The following is a 22,515-nucleotide window of genomic DNA, read 5'->3' as shown; positions in this document are numbered from 1 at the left end:
ACTGGCCCTTGACGCACTATCTGAAGCCCTAGCGGCCGAGGAACTAACTGCGCTGTGCTCCATGGTGAACAGGGACGACGTGATACTCGATAAAAGATCCAAGTCCACCTCCTTTAAACCGTGGATGAAATAGTCAAATTCCAAGTCCATCCAACGCTTCCATCGGGGCACAATTAAACCCTGATGTCGACGCCGCACTGCAAGAGTTCCTACGCGAGAACTGGGACATTTTTTCCTGGCACCCTTCAGACATGCCAGGAATCCCACGGAGGCTGGCTGAGCACAGCCTAAATATCCTAAAAGGATTCAAGCCAGTCAAGCAGGCTCTTCGACGTTTCTCCGAACCTAAGAGACAAGCCATGGGAGAGGAACTAGCCAAGCTATTGGAGGCCGGATTCATCAGAGACATAAAACATCCGGACTGGCTAGCAAACCTGGTGATGGTACCAAAGGACAAATCCTGGCGCTTGTGTGTCGATTTTAAGGACCTTAACAAGGTCTGCCCAAAGAATCCCTCCCCCCTCCCCCACATCGATCAAATCATCGATGCTACCACAGGACACGATTCATTGTGTTTCCTCGACGCATACTCCAGCTACCATCAAATTAAAATGGCAGAGCCAGACCAAGCCGCAACGGCATTCATCACACCATACGGCCCATTCTGCTTCAACACAATGCCCTTCGGGCTCAAAAACGCCGGCGCAACATATCAACGCATGATTCAGACATGTCTAGCAAACCATATCGGCAAAACAGTGGAGGCATACGTAGATGACGTGGTCGTTAAAACCAAGCATGTCGAAACTCTAGTAGACGACTTGAGGCTCACATTCGACAACCTCCGAACATATGACATTAAGCTCAATCCGGAAAAATGCGTTTTCGGCGTACCAGCCGGAAAGCTCCTGGGATTCATTGTCTCTAGTAGAGGTATTGAAGCTAATCCGACCAAAATCCGACCATTGTCACAGTTGGCTACCCCAATAGACCTCAAACAAATACAAAAATTGACTGGATGCATGGCGGCTCTAAGCCGCTTTATCACCCGCTTGGGAGAAAAGGCATTACCCCTTTATCGCCTCCTCCGGCGCACCAAAAACTTTGAGTGGACGGATGCCACCACGGCCGGACTCAATGAAATAAAAGCCATATTGGCAACAAACCCAGTCCTGGCCGCGCCCAACATTGGTGAACCAATGCTATTATACATTGCGGCAACTCATCAAGTAGTAAGCGCAGTGCTCGTTGTCGAGCGAGAAATGGACGGACACAAATTACCCCTTCAAAAGCCGGTTTACTATGTGTCCACTGTCCTTACTCCATGCAAATCACAGTACCCGCATTATCAAAAGATAGCGTCTTTGGTATTTATGGCATCCCAGAAGTTGCGACACTACTTTCAAGAATGTTCGATAACGGTAGCCTCGGAAGTACCACTTAACGATATTATAAACAACCGCGACGCAATGGGCAGGATTGCCAAATGGGCCATTGAGCTCCTCCCGTTCGACATAACTTACAAGCCACGACGAGCTATTAAGTCGCAAGTTTTGGCTGACTTCGTCGCTGAGTGGACGGAAGCTGAACTCCCTAAAGAGTATGGCACATATTCAAACTGGATCATGCACTTCGACGGCTCCAAAATGTTGGCTGGTCTAGGGGCTGGCGTCGTTTTGACGTCCCCAACAGAAGATACCGTTCAACACGTACTACAGATAATGTATACGGACTCCAACAACGCAGCCGAATACGAGGCCCTTCTACATGGTTTCCGGATGGCAGTATCCATGGGCATTCAACGCCTAGAGGTGCGCGGGGATTTGAACCTCGCGATATCCCAAATAAATGGGGACTTTTGATGCCAAGGATCCGAAAATGGCAGCTTATCGCAATGCCGTCTTAAAAATGTCAGCTCGGTTCGAGGGGCTCGAATTTCACCATGTGGCTCGGGAAAACAATCAGGCGGCGGATATCCTCGCCCGCATCGGCGCAAGACGCGACGCGGTCCCTCCCAACATATTTTTGGAAAGGCTCTTCAAGCCATCCGTAGCATGGGAAGGGGACACCTGTAACAACCATCCAGACCCGACCAAAATACCCGATATCAAACTCTCTGACACAATCGGAGGCTCCACCACCGAAATAACACATTCAGCCCACGAAATAATGGCCATTATTGCCCCATGGACAAAACCATTCCTGGCCTACCTAACTAGACAGGAACTTCCGGAGGACCAAAATGAGGCACGCTGCATAGTGCGGCGATCCAAGGCCTACAGGGTCCATGAGGGAGAATTGTACAAAAAAAGCGCTACCGGAGTCCTTCAAAGGTGCATCTCCGAAGAGGAAGGGCGGAACCTTTTGGCAGAAATTCACGCCGGACTCGGCGGTCATCATGCCGCAGCCCGAGCTCTTGTAAGCAAGGCCTTCCGTAAAGGATTCTATTGGCCAACGGCCCGGGCAGATGCACATGACTTGGTCCAACATTGCGCCGGTTGCGAGCTCTTTGCAAATCAAAGCCACATGCCACCCACCGCCCTCCAAACAATCCCCATTACATGGCACTTCACGGTCTGGGGGCTTGACATGGTTGGACCCCTTAAAGGGGGAACCCACAAGAAAAAATACTTATTAGTCATGGTGGATAAATTCACCAAATGGATAGAGGCTAAACCGGTTCAAACAGCCGAATCCAGACCGGTGATAGATTTCATATCCGGGATTGTCCACCCTTACGGCGTCCCCCACAGCATCATCACTAATAACGGCACGAACTTCACGGCCGACGAGGTAAAACTCTAGTGCAGCAAAATGGGCATCAAGCTCGATTATGCTTCCGTCTATCACCCACAAACCAACGGTCAAGTCGAACGAGGAAATGGTCTTATAATGAGCGGCATTAAACCCAGATTAGTGCGCTCCTTAACGGAGTCTGACACGCACTGGGTAGAGGAGCTCGACTCCGTACTCTGGGGGCTGTGGACCACGCCGAATCGTAGTACTGGATATACACCGTTTTTTATGGTGTACGACGCAGAGGCAGTCCTGCCCTGTGACATAATTCATGACTCACCTCGAGTGCACATGTACGAAAAAAGAGAAGCCGAGCTCGATCGGCAGGACAGTCTGGACACCTTGGAGGAAGAGCGCGACGTAGCCAAAGCCCGTTCCGCATTTTACCAGCAACAGGCTCGCAGATACCAAAGCAGAGAAGTACGGGCCAAAACTTATAACGTTGGCAAACTAGTTCTACGACTGTCGGATAAGAAAAAGAACAAGCTCGAGCCCAAATGGGAAGGTCCCTTCATTATCGACCAAGTTCTGACCGGTGGAGCGTACCGACTGCGGGATGCATCGACTAGTCTACTCGAGCCGAACCCATGGAACGCAGCCAGGCTTCGAAGATTCTATGCCTAGCACCAGACTCTATGTTAGTCCCCTCCCTTTGTCCATTTTATGCATATGCATCATCTGTCTTGTTTCCCTTTCTTTCTTTTATTTCTCTAGGCCTTCAAGGGTCACCTTGTGCCTGACTCATACATTACAGATGCGCTAGCCACACTCTTCATACCTGGGGGCTTCTTTCACAGAAGCTTAAATTATTTACCTGGGCCTCACGCCCAACACATGTGTTATACTTCCGCATGTACCTTTTTTCACCATTACATGCATCGATATGACTTAAGGTTTGGCCAAGCTAGGTTGCCTGGCTCTTGTATTTATGCCCTACGTTCCCGTTAATTCGGCTAGGGCATAAGGGGAGCACCTCTGCGATTGTTACCGCCGGGTCAGCCGGACGTGCACCTCAGACTGGGTGAAGCCGAAAGCTTGCGTTCTTAAGGGAATATTCGGCCGGTGAACAAAAGATGACTTTTATTTATTATCCATATCTGCCCCCAGATGCTTTTTCTGCGCTTCTTGTCGCAGTCCGGACATGCACTTTAGGGCATGCTTACCCAGGGAAAGGAACCCTTAACGAACTATTCTCCCTGGAAGATGTTTCTTACTACCCATGTAATATAACATAACTAGTTGGGCACTTGTCTGATAAAGCACTAATGACCCCTACGCCTGGTCTCCATGCATGCCCCGGTTCTTACATAACCGAGAGGGTATTCGGATACACTCCGGACCGTCGGGTCCCAAGGTCCAAGCGAAAAGGTCTGCCACGACAAACGATCTACAATCCGGCTAGAAGGCATTATACATGTCACTTTAAAATTACATAGTCAATTTGACTGGTTGAATTCCTCTTCAATACCATCCAAAAGGTTGTCTAGTCTATAGTCCTGTTGGGAATACTTTGCGGCCAATTCTACTTGACCGTACACTAAGCTCACAGGGATCTCCTTCCCATCGGGCCCCATAGGTCCGACTTCGGCCATGTGGTTCAGGTCAGCCTTCGTGTACCGTGTCTTCACCATTGCCCAGGCTTCCCTGGTGCCCTGACGGCAGGCCGATATCTTCCATAATCGGAAGCGCCACCGCGCTCCCTTTAGCTTTTCTACAAGCTCTCCAAGGCCTTCGGGTATGGAGACGGATGGCCACAAGGCCTGGGCGACGCCTTGCATCAGCTGGCGAACTCATTCGTGCAGCTATGAGAGCTCGGGAGGAAGGTCACCCGTTGAACTGGGCTTTTCCTCGGTAGGACGACCTGTTAGCAAACCTACAGACATAACTCTGTCAGCCAGCTTCCTTGCCGAACTCTTTTTCAAATTTCGTTCAAGCACTTACTAAATATGCCGCCTCGAAGCTGCCGATTTTCCTTAACAGAGTCCGATAGTTGGGCATGAACATCTTGTAGTTCCACGCCCAGCTTGGTGTTGGCAATTAGGAGATCATTTTTCTCCTGCCTCGCCCTCCTAAGCACGTTCTCACCGGCCTTCAGCTGGCGTTGGAGCTGTTGCTTATCCGGATTTACTCCAGTGTCATCTACAATTTTATCGTTAGATCTGCATACACGCTGCATTCTATATGATACTTATCATTTGAAGGATATGTTACCAGAGGGGGTCTCTTTGGGCTCCCCTGCTGCAGCCAGTGCGGCCTGAAGTTGGGCTTTGCACTCTTCCAGCTCTTGGGACAGTTGAGTATTCTTTTCTGTAAGAACCTGCATAACAAATGATCCTTAAATCAGTTATCCTAACTGTTTCAAGTCTCAGGGGCTACTGATATATATAATCACCAAATTTTCTCACCCGTATGTCTTTTACATACTGCTCCGTGGCTCTGGCTAGACCATTTTGAGCGGCACGGAGGTGCGCGTCTCCCGAGTTGAAGGCATCCAATGCCTCTTGGGAGAAACAAGCGTCACGAAGAACAGTCCGGTGACGCCTGTGGTTCATGGCACTTTCCACCTCGGAATGGGTGGCGGACAGTTTTCCCGCATCCTTTGTCGGAGGAGCACCCGGCGCATGCCTCGTATTCGTTCCCGCCTCTGAATCCGGCCTTGGAGCCTGGCTTGTGGAGGCGCGATTGTTAGCCTCTCCGGGTATAGTCCGGCGAGCGCTCTTTTTCCTGAAAAGAAGGCATGGGCGTTAATATGCCTCTAAGAATAAGGTCTTGCAATAAAGAGGGCGTGCCGTACCGCTGCGCTGGTGTCTCAGTCCGGACTGCGGGTCTTTTCAGCCTGCCTGGCCTCGCGGCCCCTTGTTGGCCAGTCGCCGCAGGCTCGGCCTTCTGCCTCGAGGACCTCCCCTGCAAAACACGGCTGTTATACGGCAATCAAAAACACGCAAGGATAGATCCCTTTTTTGAAGTGCTGGGACTTCGGTCTCAGCCACCTGTGAGGCTGGAACTAGCCCAGGGTAACCGCCGTAATGGCCACCAAAGCATTATCATTGCTCGATTGGTAAAACACCCCATCGATCAGCTCCACAGATATGTCCGGATCCTCTTGGGAGGCCGGGTCGAGGGACCGTCCAGGGTCCTCGGGTTGTGGAGGGGGGTTGTTTATCTCCCTTACAGCCTGGCGTAGTTCCTGCATAGAAATTGCTAGACTAAGTACTTAACTGCGGAAATATGAAATAGATGGGCGAGAAAAAGTCTCCACTTACCCAGCTCAGAGGATTGTACATAGAATATCTGCCCTGCGGGTTGACATGAAGGAATTCCTCCTCTTCTCCCTTGTACAAAGTGGATAAGATCTTTATTAAATCAGCAATCGATCCCGGCCCTTTACGACCGTAGCGGGTGGCGTCATCCTCCCCGTTGAAATCCCACATGGGGTGGCCTCTATACTGAAGCGGCTGCACCCCCCGCATGATACATATCGCCATGACCTCGATCATGGTCAATCCAGATCGAGCTAAAAAACTTATCCGGCTCATCAGGTAAAGAACGTCCCTGTCGTCTTCCTCCAAGGAGCTCCATGAACGCCAGCTCCGGCGCTTCTTCAAAGGGGCGTTGTCGAACTCAGGAAGGCTGATCCGAATAAGATTCGGGAGGGGGACTTCTTCTATATAAAACCATTCTGAAGGCCAGTCTTCGGACGTCTTCTTTAGGGTTCCGGACAGGTATCCGGTTCCGGAAATACGCCACACTTTGGCTCCGCCCACTTGATATATTGACCCCTTCTGAGAACGGGGCACAAGGCAGAATAGCTTCTTCCACAGAGCGAAATGAGCCTCACAGCCCAAGAACAACTCGCAAAGGGCTACGAATCCCGCGATATGTAGCATGGAGGCCGCAGAACTCGAGGAGCCCCCGGAGAAACAGATGAATTGGGAATCCGAGCCCTCTTACCAAATAAGGGACAAGGCATACCTGCTCTCCCTTGGAGGGATTGGGAAGGCTCTCCTCTTGTTCTCCGCCATTATAGGTGGTGAGCCCAGCTCGAACCGGGACCATGTACGCTAGGGGGAAGAAATCCCTTGGTCTAAAGCATCACTAATTTGCTGTGCGGGACAGAACATCTCTCCCAATCTCTAGGCTTGGAGCGAGGGGAGCGAGAGGAGGAGCTGCGTCGACCGGCCATGATGGAATGGATCTCTGTCAGGTGCGCTCCGATGAAGGCTCGCCAAGGAAGGATGGTGTGATTTGGATCTGAATCCTCGTCTTTTTAATAGGCGGCTCATTCACACAGCTAGGGGGGTAAATGCGAAAACACCCTGGCTCTTCACATTCGCTCGACACGTGGAAAGTGGCAATTATTGGGCATGGAAGCCAAGGAATGCAACATTCACAAGAGACCGGACACTATTTCGACAGGTACACAGAATTTGGAGAGGAACCCGCCTTGCAATGCCGAAGACAATACTGCGCGCCGGACTCATCGTCATTGAAGCCTGGTTCGGGGGCTACTAAGGGAGTCCTGGATTAGGGGGTCTCCGGACAGCCGGACTATCTCCATTGGCCGGACTGTTAGACTATGAAGATACAAGATTGAAGACTTCGTCTCATGTCCGGATGGGACTCTACTTGGCGTGGAAGGCAAGCTAGACAATACGGATATGGATATCTCCTCCTTTGTAACCGACCATGTGTAACCCTAACCCACTCCAGTATCTATATAAACCGAATGGTTTTAGTCCGTAAGACAACAACAATCACAACATACAATCATACCATAGGCTAGCTTCTAGGGTTTAGCCTCTCTGATCTCGTGGTAGATCTACTCTTGTACTACCCATATCATCAATATCAATCTAGCAGGACGTAGGGTTTTACCTCCATCGAGAGGGCCCGAACCTGGGTAAAACATCGTGTCCCCTGCCTCCTGTTACCATCCGGCCTAAACGCACAGTTCAGGACCCCCTACCCGAGATCCGCCGGTTTTGACACCGACAGCACCCAATCGGATTCGACAGGAACGGGCACAGGTGGTTCGGAGTCCGTAGCCGGAGAAGGATCCGGAAGTTTGGCAATACGGCTCTCATGAAGGGTAAGGTCGATATTCCGCTCGATCGCCGCTGAGGATACGGCCACCGTGACGGGGTCCATCCACCCGTCCATGGATGGGGCAACTGGCTCCGAATTGAGGCTCAGAGCAGCTGCCGGTGCGATCTCCTGAATACGGTCCGATGGTAGAGCTAAATCATACTCGTCGTGACCGCGCGGCGCACAAGGCAGGGGCTCGAATCCGTCGAAGATCAAGTCTTCGCGGATATCGGCCGTGTAGTTTAAGCTTCCAAACCTGACCTGATGGACAGGGGCGTAACTTTCGATCTGCTCCAGATGGCCAAGCGAGTTGGTCCGCAGTGCGAAGCCGCCAAACACAAAGATTTGTCCGGGGAGAAAAGTCTCACCCGGGACTGCATCGCTATCGATGATCGTAGGATCCATCAAGCCTAATGGCGACGACACAGAGGAACTCTCAATGAAAGCACCAATGTCAGTGTCAAAACCGACGGATCTCGGGTAGGGGGTCCCAAACTGTGCGTCTAAGGCGGATGGTAACAGGAGGCAGGGGACACAATGTTTTACCCAGGTTCGGGCCCTCTTGATGGAGGTAAAACCCTACGTCCTGCTTGATTTATTCTTGATGATATGAGTATTACAAGAGTTGATCTACCACGAGATCGGAGAGGCTAAACCCTAGAAGCTAGCCTATGGTATGATTGTATGTTGTCCTACGGACTAAAACCCTCCGGTTTATATATACACCGGAGGGGGCTAGGGTAACACAAGGTCTGTTTACAAAGGAGGAGATATATGTATCCGTATTGCCTAGCTTGCCTTCCACGCCAACTAGAGTCCTATCCGGACACGAGACGAAGTCTTCAATCTTGTATCTTCATAGTACAATAGTCCGGCCAAAGGATATAGTCCGGCTGTCCGGAGACCCCCTAATCCAGGACTCCCTCAGTCAACAAGACCACTAGTTTCAAGAAGAAGGGCAAAGAGAAGAAGGGGAACTTCAAGAAGAACAACAAGCAAGTTGCTGCTCAAGTGAAGAAGCCCAAGTCTGGACCTAAGCCTCAGACTAAGTGCTTCTACTGCAAAGGGACTGGTCACTGGAAGCGGAACTGCCCCAAGTATTTGGCGGATAAGAAGGATGGCAAAGTGAAAGGTATATTTGATATACATGTTATTGATGTGTACCTTACTAATGTTCGCAATAGCTCCTCGGTATTTGATACCAGTTCAGTTGCTAATATTTGCAACTTGAAACAGGGGCTACGGATTAAGCGAAGATTGGCTAAGGACGAGGTGATGATGCGTGTGGGAAATGGTTCCAAAGTCGATGTGATCGCCGTCGGCACGCGCGCTACCTCTATATCTACCTTCGAGATTAGTTTTAGACCTGAATAATTGTTATTTGGTGCTAGCGTTAAGCATGAACATTATATCTGGATCTTGTTTGATGCGAGACGGCTATTCATTTAAATCATAGAATAATGGTTGTTCTATTTATATGAATAATATCTTTTATGGTCATGCACCCTTGATGAGTGGTCTATTTTTACTAAATCTTCATAGTAGTGATACACATATTCATAGTATTGAAGCCAAAAGATATAAGTTTAATAATGATAGTGCAACTTATTTGTGGCACTGCCGTTTAGGTCATATTGGTGTAAAGCGCATGAAGAAACTCCATGCTGATGGACTTTTGGAATCACTTGATGCTTGCAAACCATGCCTCATGGGCAAGATGACTAAGACTCCGTTCTCCGGAACAATGGAGCGAGCGACGGACTTATTGGAAATAATACATATGGATGTATGCGGTCCAATGAGTGTTGATGCTCACGGCGGGTATTGTTATTTTCTAACCTTCACAGATGATTTGTGCAGATATGTGTATATCTATTTGATGAAACATAAGTCTAAAACATTTGAAAAGTTCAAAGAATTTCAGAGTGAAGTGGAAAATCATTGTAACAAGAAAATAAAGTTTCTACGATCATATCATGGAGGAGAATATTTGAGTTACGAGTTTGGTCTTCATTTGAAACAATGGGGAATAGTTTCGCAACTCATGCCACCTGGAACACCATAGCGTAATGGTGTTTCCGAATGTCGTAACCGCACTTTATTAGATATGGTGCGATCTATGATGTCTCTTACTGATTTACCGCTATTGTTTAGGGGTTATGCTTTAGACACGGCTGCATTCATGTTAAATAGGGCACCATCGAAATCCATTGAGATGACACCTTATGAAATGTGGTTTGGCAAGAAACCTGAGTTGTCGTTTCTTAAAGTTTGGGGCTGCGATGCTTATGTGAAAAAGCTTCAACCTGATAAGCTCGAACACAAATCGGAGAAATGTGTCTTCATAGGATACCCAAAAGAGACTGTTGGGTACACCTTCTATCACAGATCCGAAGCCAAGATATTCGTTGCTAAGAATGGATCCTTTCTAGAGAAGGAGTTTCTCTCAAAAAGAAGTGAGTGGGAGGAAAGTAGAACTTGATGAGGTAACTGTACCTACTGCCTTATTGGAAAGTAGTTTACCACATAAATCAGTTCCAGTGATTCCTACACTAGTAAGTGAGGAAGCTAATGATGATTGAAAGTGCAACTATCCCTAGGTGGTTTTGGTAATTCATAACAACATATAGCTCATTGAGCTAATGCTATTCCAAGATGACTATTTCAGGAAAGCAAAATGATTGGCATGGATGTGAAAGTGGAACCCTCAAAATGCTAAGGACAAAAGTTTGGCTCAAGCTCAAAAGCTCAAGACTCTTCATTTTATATTTTAGTGATCCAAGATCACATTGAGTCTTTAGGAAAAGCCAATACTATCAAGGATGGATGAGGTGTTGCTTAATGAGCCACTTGCTTCATGTGCTTAGTGATATGCTCCAAAACCCTCAACTACTTTCCCATATCCACATATGACCTAAACCCTAAGCCAAACTCGGTCCTACCGATTCTTTCTATCCGGCGCCATCGAGTTTCACTTGTCATAAGCCACTGCCAAACCCTAGCAATTCGGTTCTACCGATAGGGATCTCGGTCTCACCGAGATGGGATTGCAAACTCTCTGTTTCCCTTTCGTAACTTTTCGGTCTCACCGAAAGAGCGGATTGGTCCCACCGAGATTGCAATGTAAATTCAGTGTTTCCTTTTTGTAACTTTTTGGTCTCACCAAAAGAGCAAATCGGTCCCACCGAGTTTGCCTGACCAACTCTCTGGTTAGCTAATTACCAAATTCTGTCTCACCGAGTTTGTGTAATCGGTCTCACCGAGATTACGTTATGCCCAAACCCTAACCTTTTCGGTCCTGCCGAGTTGCATGTCAGTCCCACCGAAAATCTCTAACGGTCACTAGGTTTACCTTTTCGGTCCGACCGAGTTTGTTGATTTGGTCCCACCGAGATTGGAAAACTGTGTGTAACGGTTGGATTTTGTGTGGAGGCTATATATACCCCTCCACCTCCTCTTCATTCGTGGAGAGAGCCATCAGAACACATACACAATTCCAACTCATATGTTCTGAGATAGAACCACCTACTCATGTGTTGAGACCAAGATATTCCATTCCTACCATATGAATCTTGATCTCTAGCCTTCCCCAAATTTCTTTCCACTCAAATCTTCTTTCCACAAAATCCAAATCCTATGAGAGAGAGTTGAGTGTTGGGGAGACTATCATTTGAAGCACACGAGCAAGGAGTTCATTACCTACACACCATTTGTTACTTCTTGGAGAGTGGTGTCTCCTAGATTGGCTAGGTGTCACTTGGGAGCCTCCGACAAGATTGTGGGGTTGAACCAAGGAGTTTGTAAGGGAAAGGAGATCGCCTACTTCGTGAAGATCTACCGCTAGTGAGGCAAGTCCTTCGTGGGTGATGGCCATGGTGGGATAGACAAGGTTGCTACTTCGTGGACCCTTTGTGGGTGGTTGCTTCTTCGTGGACCCTTCGTGGGTGGAGCCCTTCATGGACTCGCGCAACCGTTACCCTTTGTGGGTGGAGCCCTTCATGGACTCGCGCAACCGTTACCCTTCATGGGTTGAAGTCTCCATCAACGTGGATGTAGGATAGCACCACCTATCCGAACCACGGGAAAAACATCTGTGTCTCCAATTGCATTTGAATTCTCCAAACCCTTCCCTTTACATTCTTGCAAGTTGCATGCTTTACTTTCCGCTGCAAATATACTCTTTGCATGCTTGCTTGAATTATGTGATGATTGCTTGACTTGTCCTACAATAGCTAAAATCTGCCAAGAACTAAAATTGGGAAAAGGTTAAGTTTTTATTTGGTCAAGTAGTCTAATCACCCCCCCTCTAGACATACTTTTGATCCTACAATGATGATCATGAAACTTCTGATCAAGTGACTATTGAACCTCGTAGGTCAATCAGAGACAGATACACACCAGAGTGGTACGGCAATCCTGTTTTGGAAGTCGTGTTACTTGACCATGACAAACCTACGAACTATGAGGAAGCAATGATGAGCCCGGATTCCGCAAAATGGCTTGAGGCCATGAAATCTGAGATGGGATGCATGTAGGAGAACAAAGCGTGGACATTGATTGACTTGTCCGATGATCTGCAAGCCATAGAGAATAAATGGATCTTTAAGAAGAAGACGGACGCTGATGGTAATGTTACTATCTACAAAGCTCGACTTGTCGCAAAAGGTTTTTGAAAAGTTCGAGTTGACTACGATGAGACCTTGTCACTCGTAGCGATGCTTATGTTCGTCCGAATCATGTTAGCAATTGCCACATTTTATGATTATGAAATTTGGCAAATGGATGTCAAAACTGCATTCCTTAATGGATATCTTAAAGAAGAGTTGTATATGACGCAACCAGAAGGTGTTGTCGATCCAAAAGGTGCTAACAAAGTGTGTAAGCTCTAGCAATCCATTTATGGACCGGTGCAAGCATCTCGCAGTTGGAATATACGCTTTGATAGTATGATCAAAGCATATGGTTTTATACAAACTTTTGGAGAAGCATGTATTTACCAGAAAGTGAGTGGGAGCTCTATAGCATTTCTGATATTATATGTAGATGACATATTGTTGATTGGAAATGATACTAAATTTCTGAATAGCATAAAAGTGAATAAGAATTTTTCAATGAAATACCTCGGTGAAGCTGCTTATATATTAGGCATCAAGATCTATATAGATAGATCAAGACTCTTAATTGGACTTTCATAAATCACGTACCTTGATAAAGTTTTGAAGAAGTTCAAAATGGATCAAGCAAAGAAAGGGTTCTTGCCTATATTACAAGGTGTGAAGTTGAGTCAGACTCAATGCCCGACCACTGCAGAAGATAGAGAGAAAATGAAAGTCATTCCCTATGCTTCAGCCATAGGTTCTATCATGTATGCAATGTTGTGTACCAGACCTGATGTGTGCCTTGCTATTAGTTTAGCAGGGAGGTACCAAAGTAATCCAGGAGTGGATCACTGGACAGCGGTCACGAACATCCTAAAATACCTGAAAAGGACTAACGATATGTTTCTCTTTTATGGAGGTGACAAAGAGCTCGTCGTAAACGGTTACGTCGATCCAAGCTTTGACACTGATCTGCATGACTCTATGTCACAAACCGGATACATATTTTTATTGAATGGTGGACCTTTCAGTTGGTGTAATTCCAAGCAGAGCGTCATGGCGGGATCTACATGTGAAGCAAAGTACATAGCTACTTCGGAAACATCAAATGAAGGAGTCTGGATGAAAGAGTTCATATCTGATCTAGGTGTCATACCTAGTGCATTGGGTGCAATGAAAATCTTTTGTGACAATACTGGTGCATTTGCCTTGGCAAAGGAATCCAGATTTCACAAGAGAACCAAGCACATCAAGAGACGCTTCAATTCCATCGTGATCAAGTCAAGGAGGGAGACATGGAGATTTGCAAGATACATACAGATCTGAATGTTGCAGACCCGTTGACTAAGCCTCTCTCACGAGAAAAACATGATCATCACCAAGACTCCATGGGTGTTAGAATCATTACAATGTAATCTAGATTATTGACTCTAGTGCAAGTGGGATACTGAAGGAAATATGCCCTAGAGGCAATAATAAAGTTGTTATTTATATTTCCTTATATCATGATTAATGTTTATTATTCATGCTAGAATTGTATTAACCGGAAACTTAGTACATGTGTGAATACATAGACAAACTAAGTGTCACTAGTATGCCTCTACTTGACTCGCTCGTTAATCAAAGATGGATAAGTTTCCTAACCATAGACATGAGTTGTCATTTGATGAACGGGATCACATCATTAGAGAATGATGTGATTGACTTGACCCATCTGTTAGCTTAGCACGATGATCGTTTAGTTTGTTGCTATTGCTTTATTCATAACTTATATATGTTCCGATGACTATGAGATTATTCAACTCCCAAATGCTAGAGGAACACTTAGTGTGCTATCAAACGTCACAACATAACTGGGTGACTATAAAGATGCTCTACATGTGTCCCCGAATGGTGTTTGTTGAGTTGGCATAGATCAAGATTAGGATTTGTCACTCCGTGTATCGGAGAGGTATCTCTGGGCCCTCTCGGTAATGCACATCACTATAAGCCTTGCAACCAATGTGACTAGTGAGTTATTTACGGGATGTTGCATTACGGAACGAGTAAAGAGACTTGTAGTAACGAGATTGAACTAGGTATTGAGATACCGACAATCGAATCTCGGGCAAGTAACATACCAATGACAAAGGGAACATCGTATATTGTTATGCGGTTTGACCGATAAAGATCTTCATAGAATATGTAGGAGCCAATATGAGCATCCAGGTTCCGCTATTGGTTATTGACTGAAGATGAGTCTTGGTCATGTCTACATAGTTCTCGAACCAGTAGGGTCCGCATGCTTAACGTTCGATGATGATCGGTATTATGAGTTTATGTGTTTTGATGTACCGAAGTTAGTTAGGAGTCCCGGATGTGATCACGGACATGACGAGGAGTCTCGAAATAGTCAAGACATAAAGATCGATATATTGGAAGGCTATGTTCACTAGTAGAAAAAGGCCCATTTCTCCCGGTTCATAATGCCCTAGGCCTTTAGTCCCGGTTCTTATACTAACCGGGACAGACGGGCCACCACGTGACCACTCCGTCGAGCCCAGGCACGAGGTCCTTTGGTCCCGGTTGGTGGCACCAACCAGGACCAATAAGCTTCCACGCGTCAACATTTCAGGGGCTGTTTTTTTGTGAAAGGAGGTGGTTTAGGGGTTTTGGGGGTTAATTTAGGTTGGCATAGGTAGCTAATAGAGAGATGTGTCCTCTCTTATCTCCGTGCTACTGCTACTGCTATGCCTAAACATGACTTAGATTGAAGTGAGGCAACATGTGGTGCATGTTGAAAGTAATACTAATCCTAACTTGATCAAGTTTGGATTGTACTACTTTCGACATGCACCACATGCATGTTGCCTTCACTTCAATCCAATCCATGTTCACTTCACCCACTGATATATAATAACTCTTCATGCTCGCATCATGCATCATCGTATATAATAACAAGTCTACTAATCATCATCATCATACAACTTCTACTCGTTATTAATAACAAGTCATACGATCATCATCCTCATAGTCATCGAACCAACCCTACTTAATTGTTCTTAGCACATGATCATCAGTATTAGGTAGGACCTAAATACCCTCTTTAAGGAAAAATAGCATAAAATAATATAGACCCTGAATCTCCATTATGGAGAATGGAGATCATCATGTCTCCAATTATGGCGCTTCGCATCCTTTTGCTTCCAAGAACCTCCTTACGACTGTCATACATTTTTTCCATCCTTTGATTTGCATGTCTCCATTCCTTTTAGAAATCTGGTATGGACAGTTGAGATTTGTAGGATGACCTGGCTGTATGTTCAAAACATTAAGGCTACCTTTCTAATACATCAAATGAGGCACACAATTCTCTGGGATTATCTATTGAAAAACATAGTAATAACTTCATAGTTAGCAATGATGTACTAGTTTAAGAAGTATGCAAAAGATGCACGGATGTCATAATAGTAAAAAAATCTTACCAGGGTATCTCCATGGTAGTTACCGTAGTTCAACACATGAACTAGTGGCACGTATTGACCATAATGTTGAGGAGTTTGATTGTAGATATTCTAATTCTCAATGTCAGTACAAAATCTGACCAGATGATTTTTCTCCTTGTAAGTTAATTCGGAGCCATCGGTGTAGTGGGTTTTGTCTACCATCTCCCGCACGTTCTTTGAAGAATGAAAATAAGTTGTCAATGGAAATAAGTTGTCAACTATTTTGAAATAAACAATAGAAATTAGCTAATAACTATGTTTGAGAAACTCACATAGCGGTTGAATTGGATGCGTATCAACAAGGACCCAAATGTCCATATTGTCTTGCTCGATTTCAGGATCACCAAGATCCATGGTGACAAGCATACCCTCATCAAAACCGTACATCTTGCAAAGTGCTTCCCATTTTTTGCAACCAAAATGGGTTACGCTCTCAGGATTGTATAGCTTTACTTCAAAATCCACATCATGATGAGTCCTTAGGTGAATTTTCTTTGTTTCGAAAATTTCATGGTTTTCAAAACCCATCCTCTCCAAGACATAGCGCCTTGCATGGCATGGGATAAGCTACTCGAATTGTAAAAGATGAAAATTACACATTGAAATAGTTGTAGTCATTCTTAATTATGAAAAAACACTTGTCGTCGTTGAGTACCGTTCAACATCGAAGGTCTCCTCGAGCTTAATGTTGAAGCACCGATCATCGTCCAGGTGAGGCATGTCGCACAGACCTCGATCGCGTGGCACCAGTTGCACTCCCCCGGGAGACTTTCGTCGTCTGATGACGACATTTTCTACGTTCATAATTCAAAGATTAAACTTGTACAATTAAATATATGTACTACAAAAACTAAATTAGATCATTATTATTCATCACGGGTTGACTATCGGTCTGTCGAGTCTTTTCTTGAAAACTCTCAGCTCACGTGGTGTATATATTCAACTCTCGGTGATGGTTGCTCCTCACTTTGTCCCCGAGTGCATTACACCAAAATGTCTAGCACACGGGAACGAAGGAGAAGCGACCCCCATGACAACAGTCAGGATTCTTCGTCCTCTCATATATGGTGGACACTCGATAGACTTAAACTCAACGTGAAATATCATTTAATTATCTTTCTAAAAAAGGATTTGGCTGGTCTCACCTCGAGGTCGGAGGGGGTCGGTGACGGGGACGACGGCGGGGATGATGGAGGGGGGCTCCTAGATTTCTGCGAAAACAAAAACCCTATAAGCTATCAACTAATCATATGCATACGCCTTGCATAGTGCTCTCCAATTTTAGCATTCAAAGTAGGAGTAGTTTTCCAATTTGAGCATTCAATAAGCAAAATCAAATCGCAAAATAAAGTAGTATTCAAATTAGGATGCATTCAATTATAAGCAAAACTACATCATCTCTTGCGTCCGTACATCGTGGAATATTATCACTAATACACCTCGAATACTATCATACATATAACATCGCTAGTACAGCTAGAACCGTAGAGCCCGATGGGTATCGGCACGGGCGGTGGACACCCAAAGAGAAGGAACCATCACAGGATCGCTCTAGCGAGATCCCTGAAGAACATGCCAGGTATTGTCGAACCTGCCCTCCAACGCAATCATGTAGCGACGGACGTGCTTGTCCTCCTCGCTGATACGGTGATGTACCACCTCCGCGGTGTCTGGAAGCCTAGGCACCGTCACTGGCCCATGCGACCGCCGCCAAACAAGGATCGGGTCAACGACGGGCTGGCTCCTCGCCAACCTATGCCCCCCGGAAGGTAGCACCTCCCAATACCAGCCCAGCGGAGCCCAGTCCTAGCCGGCCTCCTCCGTCGAGTCGACGACGAGGATGCGGGATAGGCATGTCGACGTCGATGTGGGAATAATTGCTTGAACTAAAAAAATAAACTAGTTCTATTATTTTTCTTGCTAAAAATAAACTACTACTATAGTAAAATAAAGTAGTTTTATTAATCAACTAGTTCAACTACTAATTAAGCACTTACTATAAATAAAATAAAATAGTATTCTTTACTCCTTTAAAAGAGCCGGTTGGTGTTGATGGTTCGTCTGCCCTCTTTGATGAGGTGAGAATAAGATAAGAAAATATACAGCAGCAAGAGGAACCGCCATCCAGCCTGTCCATTACATGGAGCCACCTTGAACTAAAAAAAAGTATCCTAATCGAGTACTACTATTCTCCCGAAGCACCTGCCAGCACCGGCCTTTCTCCCCCAAAATCTGTCCGCCTTGTCTCTCCCATCGCCTGCTCTCATGGCCTCCCCGATCCCGTATCTCTTGCCGCCTCTCTCCTCCCCCAATCCCGTATCTCTTGCCGCCTCTCTCCTCCAATCCCACTCCCCGTTCTTCAGCTCCCTCCCCTCCCTTCAAAATTCAAACTGCGATGCCGCACCGCCATATTACTCCCGGGGTTCCCCATCCCTTATGCTCGCTATTTTCTTCTCTGCCTCCCGGAATACTCAGTTTCCGCTGCCCTGCTCGCTCGCCGTCGCCGGTACTGCCCAGTCGCCCGCTCACCGTCGCCGAAACGAGGAAACTGCAACCCTTGTCGGCTTGTTCGCTCGCCCTGCCAGGATTGCATGGAGGCCGCTTACCCTGCAGGCGCGCCCGCTCGCCGTCTTCGACCGCTTCGAGGTCGACCCCCCTGCGGGCAAGCTCGATCGGGAATTGCAGCGCCGCCTCGCGATCGCGGCTGACAGTTCGTCTTGGTCTGCGCTGCCTTTTCCCCTTCCATCCGAGCACATTGGTCACTTAAGACTCCTGTCTGGTCGTCTCCACAAGGTACACCATGTTGGTTCTGAATCAGATTGTTTATAGCTTAGTAGTAAAAATTGCAGTTTATTGTTGAAACAGAACACATCCGCAAATCTACCGGGCCGGCTTACGACAGGCTCCAGCCACGCCGCTACCACCCTCATCGCCGGCCCCTCCCCGCCTCCTCCTTGTTCCCACCAAAAGAACTTCTGGAGCCAGCATCCGCTGATTTGCAGAGGGCTCACCCGCCGGGGCCAGCGACCAACGTTGCTAACTTCAGAACTTCTCGTAAACAAAGATTCGTTTGCAAAATGCCTTGTCCCAGCCAACAGTCTGCTAAAGGAAAAGAAGGTTCTTACCCTGTCCCTTAACGTTTTTCTTATTAAATATATAAACTAAACATTATAGCTGACATTGCAATATTTGTAACAGTGGTAAATGAACATAACAACACAAAGAGCGCTCCAACAGGCTTGGTAATACATGAGCCATCCAACTCAAGAACCTTGAGTGGAACATCCTCAGATGATGAAGATGTTCTAAACGAGTTAGCTGCAAGTTTTCCTACTCACAGTATCCTCACATCGATCAAAGGCTTTGAACAAGGAGAGAGCTCGAAGGGTATTGTAATGTTACTGCATATTTTTACATGTCATGCATGCATGAGTTTATTGCAATATCTTGTGGGATTATTGTAGGGCGGAAGCGTTCTCGTGAATCCGCTCGCTATGCTAACCTTACACCAGAACAAAAGCAAGCAAAGCGTGATCGTGACAGAGCGCGCCGTCAATGTTTAGCGCCCGAGGTTAGGGAAGAGATCAACGCTCGCAGGAGAGCGCGTAGGAAAAGTTTAACACTTGAAGAAAGGAATGCTGGCCAACGAGCACGCAGGCAATGTTTGACAGCGGAGCAGAGGGAAGTGATGAATGCATGTACAAGAAAACACAGGCAAAGCATGACACCTGAAGAGAGGCAGGCACTGCTCTCTAAACGTAGGATGAGCTATGCATCTAGGCGGGACACACCATGTGCTGAATCCATTGCAGTGCGATGCCCCGAGGCATGTGGTGCTTCACCAGCAGAAAACCCGTCCTCATACATGCCCACACTCACCATTGGAACTGAGGGTAAGGTTCCCACCCCTGCTCATCTTTTGCTGCCTCGAGAAGTGTTCCATTAGCTACTGTCTAATCTCAAAATGTTAGGTGAACTACAATCATTCGTCAGTAACTTAATGGATGAGGACGCCATCCTCGATGAGACTATGGACGAGGAGTACTACATTTTCACGGGTGAAGGTAGTTCTACCAAACATTTTTCGAATTCTTTTTTTATAGTATTGATGCTTCAATGCACTTGAATATGAACACCTGCAGCCGGGCATGTTGACGAGGATGTAGATTCTACTGAAGCAGAAGATGCCTCGGTCGTAGGCTCGAGTGTACTTGATCCATACGAGATAGTATACTCAAACATCCCTAATAGCACACACACACTTAAGCATGTCGCAAACTGCAAGCACTGTGGCGCCAAAAAATTCGAGTATGAGACAAAGTCCTTCTGCTGTCAGAATGGTAAAATCAAGTTAGCAAACCCAGAGCCAATTCCAGAACTAATGAGGCTCTGGTCAAGCGCAGATGCAGATGCGAGGCATTTTCGTGATAACATTAGGTTCTTTAACTCACACTTTTCCTTCACCACCCTTGGCGTCAACCTTGACAACAACTACACAAATATGCGATCAGGCGTGTACACGTTTCGTGCGCATGGACAGATTTACCACAATATCCATTCATTTGGGTCGAGGGATTCAGGCCCAGACCATCTGCAGTTGTATTTCTACGATGATGATCCCAGCCTACAACATCGCTTTCGGCACTCCCCAGGACTCGACCAGGAGATCATTAGAAAGCCGGTCAACATCCTTAGGGACAACCCCTATTCTCAGACATTCAGGAGTCTCGGCCAGGTCGAGGAACTAGAGGAGTACCGAATATCCTTAAACACTGACCAGAGGTTGGACCAACGGACATATAATGTGCCAGTGTCATCAGAGGTGGCTGCAGTGTGGGTTGAGGGCAATGACCTAATTAGGAAGTTTGACCGCAGCATCATCTTATATGGGAACAACAACAGCAACTATGCTATACAGCCATATTAGGGTTGCTACGACCCCCTCTCATACCCCCTTTTCTTTCCTAGAGGAGAGCTTGGTTGGCATCCAAAGATCCCAAAGGTTGGCGTATCCTTGGATGAGGTATTACAGTCTAATGAAAATGAAAATGACGGATCAGGTTAGCCTTTTGCTATACTTTTGTGTTTTCCCTTAGATCCATACTTCTGATAGCCTAACTTTTCCTCTTTGCTTTTACGTAGAAATGAGTGCTCGATTGTGCGTCTCTGTTAGACAATACTACTGTTATAGATTACAAACACGCCCTGCGATATTCAACCCAATATTACACGGCAAGCGCCTATTTCAGCAGTTTGCAGTCGACATGTATATCAAGGTCGAGGGCACTAGACTAGACTGGGTTAGGAATCACCAGAAAGAGATGCGTGCTGACTTGTATAAAGGTATTGTCGATAGCATCATTGCTGGGGAGAGCCGTGCGGATGCTGTTGGCAAAAGGACAATACTCCCAGGAACATTTCAAGGGGGTGGTAGAGATATGAAACAGAGGCAAATGGATGCAATGGCCCTTGTGCAAAAGTACGGCAAGCCAGACATCTTTCTAACAATGGCTTGCAACCCCAACTGGGATGAGATAGTACAGGAGCTTTTGCCTGGTCAAACCCCACAGGACCGCCCCGATCTTATTGTGCGGGTGTTTAGAGCCAAGCTAGAGGACCTAAAGAAGCAACTATTCAAAAATCACATCCTTGGAAAGGTGATTGCGTATGTCTACGTAGTTGAATTTCAAAAGAGAGGCCTGCCGCATGCTCACTTTCTATTAATCATGGAGTCCAGATGCAAGCTCACGGATCCGGAGCAGTACGACCGCCTCATCTCAGCCGAGCTACCAGACAAGCATAAGTACCCTGAGTTATACGCCATGGTCGTTAAGCATATGATGCATGGCCCCTGTGGTGTCCTGAACCCCAAGAACGTGTGCATGCAGAGTGGTTCTTGCAAAAACCGATACCCACGCCCATTCAACTCGAGCACTATCCAAGGAAAGGACTCATACCCCGTTTATCGGAGACGAGATGATGGTCGTCGCACCCAGGTCCGACGAAGAACTCTTGACAACAGGTGGGTTGTGCCATATAACCCTTACCTCCTATGAAGGTACAACTGCCACATAAACGTGGAAGTGTGTTCTAGCATCAAGGCTGTCAAGTATTTGTACAAATACATATACAAGGGCCATGATCGGGCTTCATTCTCTCTGGACGAGCCTGACAGTAATGGAAACATCGATGAGATCAAGAGATACTTGGATGCTAGGTGGGTTACCCCACCTGAGGCGCTCTGGAGGATATTCGGCTTCAACCTTAGCGAGATCTCGCCATCAGTAATGCAATTGCAGCTTCATCTCCCAAACATGCACATGGTCTCATTTTCCGCAAATCAGGACTTAAATGATGTTATCTCCCGACAGGGTATATCCAGAACAATGCTCACTGCATATTTTGAAACTAATAGAACTGTCCCAGAGGCCCGAGGAGTGTTGTACAAGGATTTTCCAGAAAGGTTCAGATGGAACCCAGGCACAAAGAAGTGGACAAAAGGAAGCAACGGTTTCAAGTAGGTATAATTGTGTCAGCCCATCCAGCTGAGG

The 22,515-nt window shown here is 46.6% G+C and overlaps 1 protein-coding gene across 1 annotated transcript; it reads left to right on the top strand.

Moving 5' to 3' along the window:
* Positions 1–18,208: 18,208 nt before the first annotated feature.
* LOC123101754 (uncharacterized) lies at positions 18,209–19,168 on the top strand. The gene is made up of 3 exons (XM_044523062.1): positions 18,209–18,757; positions 18,830–19,081; positions 19,163–19,168. Exons 1-3 carry the CDS (start codon positions 18,230–18,232, stop codon positions 19,166–19,168), a joined length of 786 nt encoding a protein of 261 aa, XP_044378997.1. The 5' UTR covers positions 18,209–18,229.
* The last annotated feature ends 3,347 nt before the right edge of the window (positions 19,169–22,515 follow it).

This window comes from Triticum aestivum, chromosome 5A (genome assembly GCF_018294505.1).
Source record: "Triticum aestivum cultivar Chinese Spring chromosome 5A, IWGSC CS RefSeq v2.1, whole genome shotgun sequence".
NCBI lineage: Eukaryota > Viridiplantae > Streptophyta > Magnoliopsida > Poales > Poaceae > Triticum > Triticum aestivum.
Note: the sequence above shows the minus strand (reverse complement) of the source record. Positions and strands in the feature narration are given on the sequence as shown.